Genomic DNA, 10,650 nt, shown 5'->3' on the forward strand with positions numbered 1-10,650 from the left:
AAGATATATATAGATAGATAGATAGATAGATAGATAGATAGATAGATAGATAGATAGAGATAGATAGATAGATAGATAGATAGATAGATAGATAGATAGATAGATAGATAGATAGATAGATAGATAGATAGATAGAAAGATAGATAGATAGATAGATAGATAGATAGATAGATAGATAGATTGATAGATCTCAGAACCACTTGGGTTGTTGCCACTTTATCTTTAATACCTATAAACACAGCTTGAATGCACAGGGCTTCAATTAGAATGAAATTCATGTAATTCATGTTATTTCATGTAGGATAATTAAATAAAAGTAATTTATTCATTTAACAAGATTCATTGGTTTCTTGGGTTTTGCAATTTGGTGCAATTTATTACATGTGATAATTGTTATATATATATTCATTAAACCCACTTCCCCGGCAAAGGCCCTGCTGAATGTTCCGGAACATCTAACCAATAAACTGACCTCACTGCTGGAACAGGAGAGCGTCTCATTAAACAGACCTTAACGTGGGTTTCATGGGGTTTAGTGTGGTTGGTCATTTTAATATGAACAGTGCTGAGAAAGCCGTAGCCCAATATATATTTATAGATTATGAGCGCAAGTTTAAACCTTCCCCGGAGAGCTCCAGGTTTCAACGGTCACACACTCTGAACCGGGGAAGAGACCCTCAAGGAAGGAACCTCAAGGAAGGAACCTCAAGGAAGGACCCTCAAGGAAGGAACCTCAAGGAAGGGCCCTCAAGGAAGGACCCTCAAGGAAGGAACCTCAAGGAAGGACCCTCAAGGAAGGAACCTCAAGGAAGGGCCCTCAAGGAAGGACCCTCAAGGAAGGAACCTCAAGGAAGGACCCTCAAGGATGGAACCTCAAGGAAGGGCCCTCAAGGAAGGACCCTCAAGGAAGGACCCTCAAGGAAGGACCCTCAAGGAAGGAACCTCAATTTGATCAGATGATGATGATGATGCGATGATACGATTTTATCTCTGGGACCCCAACCTGAGAAGATTTTTATTGTTCGATGAATCAATCCAAGCCACTTGGTCCAGACCTGTCTCTCCTATAGCTTGGGAGCCATCACTGTACATTCTCAAACGCTGCTACCTTCTTAATAGACACAAAACAAAAATACGTTGAACTATAAATCATTTTGCTGTGCTACCCCTGGAACCTCCAGGGGCCCCGGACCCCAACTTTTGAGAAACACTGCTCTCATTCATCTCAGTCTCGTGAGGTGAACTACTGTACTTCTGTACTGTACTGCCCCCTCCTGGTCATTTCAACAAATGTAACTGATCGATCGATCAGCTATTCTTCCTCCCTGTATATTATTTAAATCTTTTCTACATCACTTGGATAGACAAATAAACCCTGAAGCACAGTTCATTCAGACCGAGCTCATTAACAGATAGCGGGTTTGGTGTGGGCACATACAGGTATATACAGTATATCTGGAACAACGGTGTTATGTACCACTGACGCGTGAAGTAAACGTCCTTCAGACCGTGGGTGCGTGTGGGGAGGAACGTTGGGTCGTGGTTGCACTTGTTGGAATCCGAAGGAGAGTTGGTGAAAAAAAAAAAAAAAAAAAGAAAATCCCCTTTTAATCGGAAAATATGAAGCGTGATTGTGGGATGTGGTGTAAAGCGGGGGATTCATAGCGGTAAGAATATCGATGGCCTCTCAGGTCAAAGGTCATAGTGAGTGGCTCACTGTGGTGTGCGTGGATTTAAGTTCCTGGCAACGTTATCTTGTTCCTAAATGAAGCGTCAGTGACCTTAGTGACCTCCGTTCGTCTCCTTTCCGTGCGTGTGGTGAGGTGAGTGTAGTACTCAGTGCAGTGAAGTTCAAATACACTGTTCACAGTTGTGCGCTCTGCGCGGCAGGTTATAAATCGGTAGCGGAGCTCATGAAATAAATCCTAGCACGCCGGGGAGGTGACACTCGATAAAACCAAAAAAACACATTCCTCATTTAGATTTTTATGTGGAGATTCCGTCACAGGAGAATCAACTGGAAATACAAAGGCACATGTAACACATCGTGTGGACTTCTTTTCCACTTATACAATCGCAGTGAAATTATTGTTGTTTGTTCTTATTACTGTGAATTCAAGTAAGAGGTTGGTGCGGCAATGTCGCCGCTTCCTCACGACCGAAAGCCCAGAACCAGATCAACCCAATGGTATCAAGACTTCCAATGAGTCTTGAACTAAATATAAATTTAAATACAATTTTACAGCTTTTTTGACAAACGTTGTTTTCTAAAATAGGCATCACGTTACACAGAATGGTCTCGTGCGTAGTTGGCTAAATAACACAAGAGGAACACATTATTTAGTAAAGACAATTGGTCAGATTCTACACCTATTGACAGTAACTCCATGTGCCCAAGTCCCTGCAATTTATTGATTTTTTACAAAATGCATTTTTGATGCACGTGACAAAGCCATGTAGTGTGGCCACGTTGTTGTAGGTTTTCTTTTTGGAATGGAGGAGCGTATTACAAAGCACAATTGTATAGTAATACAAAAAAAATGCGGGAATGCCGGCAGTACCACAATCATATGATACCATAAATCATGTACGGTATATTTTTATTATCTGACTAATCCTGTTTTGTATTCCAATTTTTACTCCACTTTATATTATCTTTCCATTTTTTTCGCAAGCTGTTATGCGAATCAACTGTCGTGATGATTATAGGCGTTTTGTAGATTTGGCAGTTTATTTTTTTTACTGCATTTTAAAATTATTTTTTTATTCTTTTTTTTTTTCAGACTGTCACGATGCCAGATTGGTGCTGAATTCCACTAAGAGAGCACAGCACCTCCGTCACGTGATCGGTCAACTCTCTTCCTTTTGCAAATGACCAACCGCCATCCGGCGACACTGATTTGAGTTTGAGCATCACGGGCAACAGCATTACGGTTAAGACCAAACCCCCCCCCCCCCCCCGTGTCCGTGAGGCTCCTTTAGTCCCGGGTTGCGTAGAACAGGCCCCAGACCTGGTCCCCCGTGTCGCAGCACTGCAGCTTGTCACTCCAGCCGTTGGTGATGGCCAAGTAGTCCTCCGCCGAAAACTCCTGCACAGGGGGGATGAGGGAGGGGTGGATGGACGGATGGATGGAAAGACAGGTGGAGGCTTTATTCCTCCATGAGGGGACATTTCAATGTCTCACCAGCTCGCATCAAAACAATAATAGAGCAATACAATAAGAAAACAAATATTGGAAAATATGCAATAAACCGACAGTCAAAGCAATAATCAAACAGTTAACTGGACACAATAATGTTTGGCAATATACACTAAACCCAGTGATAAATAATATATAGAAACTAAAAATAAAAAGAGCCAAAGAAATTATTTCCAAAGATAAAATATACCATCCTATACTATAACTACTGAAATAGACAGTGAACCTGAAAGAGGAACTGATATTATTAAATATCTGTTAAAGCCCAACATTTTGTAAACATTTGTTTACCGTTGAAGCTCATTATAGTTATATATAATATGATGAGCTTCAACAGTAAACAAAATGTTGCCCAGAAACCAAAAACAAATAAAATATCCACAGTTAACAAATGCACGGTTCAGGTGGCTGAGCAAATGTTTTCTTTTTAATAGTTGTGAGGATTATGCACATGATGATCCATTTGGATTAGATACTTTATTCGCCCGAGGGAAGACTGTCGCAGAGCAAATAGACGATTACAATTACGTAATGAGCATTGAGGAAAAATTTGGCAGAATATCAATGCGTGGGTGTGTGCTTACCTGAATGAATTCGTCCTTGATGACCTCGGCTCTCTCCAGCTCCGACTTGATGACCTGGATGAACTGAGCCGTCCGGTCCTCGGTGCGCACGTTGCAGAAACCAGCCTGCTCAATTAACTACACACACACACACACGCACGCGTTAAATCTAAGTGCGGACAAAAGTACCTCGTCGCCATTTTCGCAAACAGTGTTGATTTTAGATTTTTCTTTAAATAGGTTTGCGTGTTGGAATTCCGATGAACTACCATTATGTTGTGTTATTATGTTATAATCACATTATGAGCTGTGAGCGCAGGTTCTCCTCCGCGTTTCTGGTGGATCACATTCACTCTAACACGGGTGACTGACAGACAAGCCATGAAGCCAAGAATTTGTTCATCCAGAACCTTGGAAACTCTGTCGGGAAGCAAAGTGCGAGTGGCGCCACCCACTGACTGTTCACGGTACTGCGTGGTGGTGGCGGCGGCGGTGGTGGTGGTGGTGCGGTACATGGTAGGCGGAGCGCTGCGCTCACCTCGCCGTACTCCCCGAGCATGTGGAGGATGTAGCATCGCTGCTTGACGTACGCCTGGAACTGCGGCGTCCAGGGCTTCTCCCCGCAGCAGTAGTCGGAGATCAGGAGGCGGCCGCCGGGCTTCAGCCAGGACTGGACGTCACCGAGGGAAAGGGACGTCAAATACGTGTGTGTGTGTGTTTGTGTGTGTGTGTGTGTGTGTGTGTGGGGGGGGTTAAGTTATATGTTATACAAAAGTAAAGGATTCATAGACATAAAATCACTGTACATTCAACTTGTCAGAAACACACCAGGGAGTTCAACTTAATACCTTTTTAAGACCCCTTAACAATAACAAAATCAATTTTATTATTATTATTATTATTATTATAATTCTATTTATTTATTTTATTTTATTTAGTATTTAAGCACTGGTAAGTATGATTAAGTGCTATATATTGGTATGTAGGCAAAAATGAGTTTGAACATCAAATGCTGGCTGATGCAGAAGAACTTGACTTAATTTTCCAAAAAAAAATATACGGATGAATGGAGTCAGACAAAATGTTAACGTTAAAATCAAAATAAAAAAATTAAAATCTATTTTAAGACTTTTTATGACTAATAATGTTTGTCTAATATTTGCAAAACAGTTACATTAGATACAGATCATACTTCTACAGAGATTAAAACATTGTGTGATCTATCAAATACATATTATTATTATTATTATTATTGTAATGGAATTATAGAAAAAAAAAAAACATGGATCTCTTTCTGTGTGTATTAAACAATTTTCTTTTGTAATTTTCAGTTATTTATTAAGAATTGTATGTATGTTTACTTTTTTTTCTTCACTGTGATCAAACCAAAAATAAAACCGTGAAGATTCTGTCATGCTTTCTTCAATTATTTAATTGTTGGTTTTGGGAATATACAGTAATGGTTTGGTCTGAAATGGATGTGATTGGTGGAAGATGTAAGATGGGTGTGTGTCCAGCCCCGGTGCCAATCCGAGAGTTTGTCTGTCGACCTCAACAATGCTCTTTCCAACCGGAGGAGCAAAAAGGAGCCCGAATGACCCCAAGACGCCCAAAGTCATTTTCACCGGCCCGATGCGATGAAAGGTAGCCTGGCCGGGCGAGGAGCCGCCCGATCTGGCAACACTCACGTGGAAACGCTTGAAGAGCGCCAGTTTGTCCTGGATGTGCAGGATGGTGTCTCTGCTGTAGATCACGTCGAAGGAGCCCTCGCAGAAGGAGCGCTTGGTGGCGTCGGCCAGTTCGAAGTGGACCTGAAGGAGGATTATTTACTTTAGAAGAACTTGGTCCGTACGGAAAGCCGTGGTGCATGCAACAACGTATTGACTGTCAACAACGAGGTTAAACTATTGCAAAAGTTGAGACAAACTCATCAAATCCCAGTCGATATGCAAATGAGATCCACTTTTTAAAGCATTAACAGATACAGAACTATTCTAATTTGGTTTACATATATATTACTCTACACAACTTACGCATGAATTACTTTATATGATATACTCTCATGAATGATATACACGTGTATTAAAGCAATAGGCCACTATAGAGCCTATCACAGTGACATCATACGACCACGTTGCTGCAATATAATCACTGTGAAACGGCGTTCTGAGCGCCTTTATGCTTTTGAATGGCATTATATTGCTCAACAAGTAGAATGATTTATGCATAATAATAATAAATAAATACATTTCTTCACCTAGAATTGTAGTTACAATTAAAGTTGCAACTTAGTGCATTCATATAGAATTGAACTGATGTGATTGCGGGTATATGATACTAATAATACAAACCTGGCTCCAACGTGGCTCAGCGTGAGTGTTTATTATGTAAGATTTATATTATATAAGATTTATATTATATAAGATTTACATTATATAAGATTTATATTATATAAAGACTCACCTGTGGCAGCTTCTCCTTCACCGCCCTTTCCATGGCAATTTCCACCATATTCTGAGACAGGTCCAAGCCAAGCACCTCCACTCCGAATTTCTAAAAGCACAAACAGTCGGTCATCACAAGGGTCATTACGGCGTCATGGTCCAGATGATGCGCATGGTCGCCGCCGCCGCCGCACGCGACGCACGCCGTCCCGTCTCTGACCTTCGCCATGTAGAAGTTTCCCCCACCGATGCCGCAGCCGACGTCCAGGACCTTCTCACCCGGCTTCAGGTTCAGGAGGTCCACAAACTCCTGTCACCGTGACGAAAGCGAGAGAACAACGTGAGAGTAAATCTTTATTTAAGGTGCTAAAAGGAGCCCGATCGCGGAAAGTTTAAAAAACAGACAAGAGTGGGCACAGAAAATATAATAAAATGGAATAAACAGAAAATACAATAGACATAACCGACAATTTAAAGACAAGACATAAAACAAAATACAATGAAAAATTGTAAGCTGCCCAGGATCTCAGGCTAGCAAGATTAGTCAATTATTTAAAATCTCTTCTTAAAACTCACTTTATAGACTTGGCTTTAACTGCCGCCGTCCTGTTTAACTGTGTTGTGCTCTGCTTTATTGATATTGTTTTTTCTTGCATATTCGTGTTCCGCTTTACTGATATCATGGTTTACCTTGCACATTTGGATATCCACCGTCCTGTAAAGCAGCTCTCAAAATGAATAAAGTTTATAATAATAACAATTATTATTAATTATTAATTATTAATTATTATTATTAATAATAATAATAATAATAATAATAATAATAATAATTATTATTATTATTATTATTGTTCCCTTGAAATGGGTGTAAAGCACTGTTTAATCAATGGATTCGTTGTTCGAACAAAGTCATACTTTCCATTCGGCGTTACCGTAAATCATTTTTAATTCTTTACAAGTGTATTTATTTCAAGCAAAAGTAAAGTTTTAACCTTAAAATAACGACTCCAAAATCCCTGTGATGCTACACTGACCCGTAATATGGAGAATGGCATCTCGTTTTTGTTGGACGACAGTGGTGTAAAAGTGGCATTGTACCGAGAAGCTGTATGGGGCGCCAAATCCCAAATACTAAAAGTTCAACATGGTGTCGCTTCAAACCGAGTTCTTCTGAATTTCAAGCGTCCTGTTTTCAGTCACATACACTCGGGTCTCTTTTTTTGGGCCTTTTATTTGCCTCTGTACCTTGGTGGTGCTGGCCCCCCCCGTGCTGACGAACCCGGCCCCGAACATCTTCTCGTAGCACAGGATGCCGCGGCGGGTGTACTGACGGTTGTCCAGGAACTGCTGGAAGGTGGTGAAGCCGCCCTGGGTGGAGGAGAGGCGGGGGACCTTCTCCAGCAGCCAGCAGATCTGGTTCTGGTTGTTTTTCATCTGGAGGAGGAGGAGGAGGAGGAGGAGGAGGAGGAGGAGGAGGAGGGAGGAGGAAGACGACGAAGAAGAGGAAGGAGGAGAGGGAGCGAGAGAGAGACAGAGAGAGAGAGAGAGAGAGAGAGATTTCAGCGATTGGTCTTTGGCGGAACCTCAGATATTTTGGATTAATTCATGCATCGACCACCTTCATGTAGGTTATGATTTTCTTCATCAGAATGATGTCGAAACCAAACTCCTTCCTCCCCTCGGGGTCCATCCACTGAGTCATTGTGATGAGCTGATTGTACTGACTCTGGGTGCGGTAGTGTGTCGGATTGAAGTCCCTCTTGGTGTCGCCTGGACAATGTTTTTTAATGAGAGATGATTGCATATACAGTATTTATATATATATATAAATATATATATACATATATACTGTATATATACATAAATATATATATATATGTATATATATATATATATATATATATATATATATATATATATATATATATATATATATATATACATATATACATATACAGTATATGTGTATATACACATAAACATATGTGTATGTGTATATATGCCTGTAATGTAATATACATGTATATATTCTATACATGTATATTCCAGTTGACACTACCTGACTGGTGATTGCAGGACTCCCTGAAGAAGAGGAAGCCGTTGGGCGTCAGCCAGCTGAGCATCTTCTCCACTAGGCTCTTGAGCTCCTCGTTGCTCAGGTACATCAGCAGCCAGTTGGAGAAAATCAGGTCGAAGCTGGAAAAAGAGCCGTTTTCAAAAGGGGCCACATCGCGGGATTATCAAGGCAGATTTGGGCGACGATTTGAGGTCGGGCGGAGTCCGGGGTAGTGGCTCCGTAGAATCGCAGCTTGTCACCGATGCGTGCGTGGGGGGTGAACGCCTCCCATCCGTCTTCACACCATCCCGATCGGCCAGGTCACGATTCACTCCCCCATGTTTGATTCTTCGCATTTTTTTTGTTTTTTATTTCATCAAATCGCAACGGAATTTTCAACAGCCGATGAGGCCCCGGAGCAACAACCCCACAAACACGAGAGGAACCGGGTGAGCTGGTCTTGAACTATCCAAGCCACCCGTTTTTGGTCTACCACACCTGTTTTTCGGGAAGTTCAGTTTCGTGACGTCGGCTTGCAGGAAGACCGCATTGCTATGGTGACCGTTCTCCTGCCTGTTCTTCTCTATAAAGCTCTCCATGAAGTCCACGGCGGTCACGTGATCGGCCCTCACCAGCAGGTGGCTGGTATAACGGCTGGGGGGGACACGGGAGAGACCACTTTAGCGTGTGTGTGTGTGTGTGTGTGTGTGTGTGTGTGTGTGTGTGTGTGTGTCACTCGTTCTTCATGTCTCTCTCCCTCTCGCTCCCCCTAGGTTTTACGAGCTGATAAGTGACATTTCAGGATTTTTATCACATTTTAATTTTAATTATCATTATTATGTTATTGTGCTTGTACCACATGAGTTCAATAAAGAGATTTTTAAATCTCTCTCTCTCTCTCTCTCTCTCTCTCGCTCTCTTTACTACTACTATTACTAGTACTTTTAAGCACTATTTATCCATTTTCAAAAAACACAAATCTGTGATGTGATCGTTATTAATTATAATAAAATCTTTCATTTCATTGTCTTTAATATTAGTATATCTTTTCTATACTGTGTGTATATGTGTACGTATATATATATATATATATATATATATATATACAGTATATATATATACACACACACATTGTCATCTATTATAAGTGTCTATTTCCAACCAAATCATTTATTACATTACGATTTAAATAACAAAAACTAGAGGGAATATCCCAGGTTTTTTAATGATCACGTTTTTCCAAGAACTTTTCAAGTACTTTGGCAGAAACGGGGATATTCTCAATGTATTCCATTGCTTTTCTGAGGATACTAAATTCAAGCAATTGAAGCACCTCGAATACCTGATAAGAGCTCTCTCTCTCTCTCTCCTCTCTCGCTCTCTCTCTCTCTCTCTCTCTCTCTCTCTCTCTCTCTCTCTCGGATTTACTCTGGTATTACATGACTTTCAAGTACCTTCATAGCACTCAGTGTCTGTTATTTCTATTATTATTTATGTCTCTATCTATATAAAAAGGGGCTATTTTCAAGGTATTCCAATGAACTTCAAGGACCAGGTAAGAACTCTCCCCCTCACACACACACAAACAAACTGAATGTACATTTCACCACAGGTCATCAGGTCAGTTGAAAACAGTGCATCTGCGTCTGGACCCGTGGACGCGCCCACAAATCAACAGTAAACATCCTCACCCGATCCCGGCCCCCAGCTCCAGGATCCTCTGGCCCTTGATGCTGGGCAGCAGGGACAGGATCTCGGGCAGCTCCTGCTTGGTCAGCTCCCGGGCGTTGGAGTCCAGCATCATCTCCTCCACCGTGGCCTCCTTGGAGTGCTCCTTCCAGAACTCCGTCATGGTGCTACGGACTGAGATGCTTTCCATCAAGACTCGGTGTCAGCAAGGGGCCGGATTTAAAGATGAATACATCTAAAATCCATCCCTCGTTCACATTTAGCATTTCTTTATAGTGGATACACCCACCCAACCCCTCGGCTCTCCAACGTGTGCATTTATGGTGGTTGATAAATTAAAAAAAAATTGGAAACATATTAAAATGCCTTTTTTAACAGCCATACTTGTATTGATTATTAATTTGGTCCAATGGTTTGGACACGTGTGTAGGAGAGATGAGAGTTCCATTGGGAGAAGGATGCTGAGGATGGAGCTGCCAGGCGAGAGGAAAAGAGGAAGGCCAAAGAGAAGGTTCATGGATGTGGTGAGGGAGGACATGCAGACGGTTGGTGTAAGGGAGGAAGATGCATAGAACAGAAGGTGTTGGAGGCAGATGATCCGCTGTGGCGACCTCTAACGGGAGCAGCCGAATACATAAAATTTCAGCATCATAACCACGATGGTCTGGATCAAATAGAAATTCATATTATAATTCCCC

General features: G+C 41.4%; 1 protein-coding gene across 1 annotated transcript; it reads right to left on the reverse strand.

Annotated features, from left to right (window-relative positions):
* Positions 1–2,967: 2,967 nt before the first annotated feature.
* On the reverse strand, positions 2,968–10,142 carry pmt (phosphoethanolamine methyltransferase; the record flags this gene model as incomplete). Its single annotated transcript, XM_080008501.1, has 11 exons — positions 2,968–3,089; positions 3,785–3,901; positions 4,302–4,433; positions 5,452–5,574; positions 6,227–6,316; positions 6,428–6,517; positions 7,453–7,641; positions 7,826–7,977; positions 8,267–8,403; positions 8,762–8,917; positions 9,955–10,142. The coding sequence occupies 11 exons, from the start codon at positions 10,140–10,142 to the stop codon at positions 2,979–2,981; spliced, it is 1,485 nt and encodes a 494-aa protein (XP_079864627.1). The 3' UTR covers positions 2,968–2,978.
* Between the last annotated feature and the right edge of the window lie 508 nt (positions 10,143–10,650).

The sequence above is a fragment of the Zeus faber genome (assembly GCF_960531495.2).
Source record: "Zeus faber genome assembly, chromosome: 10".
NCBI lineage: Eukaryota > Metazoa > Chordata > Actinopteri > Zeiformes > Zeidae > Zeus > Zeus faber.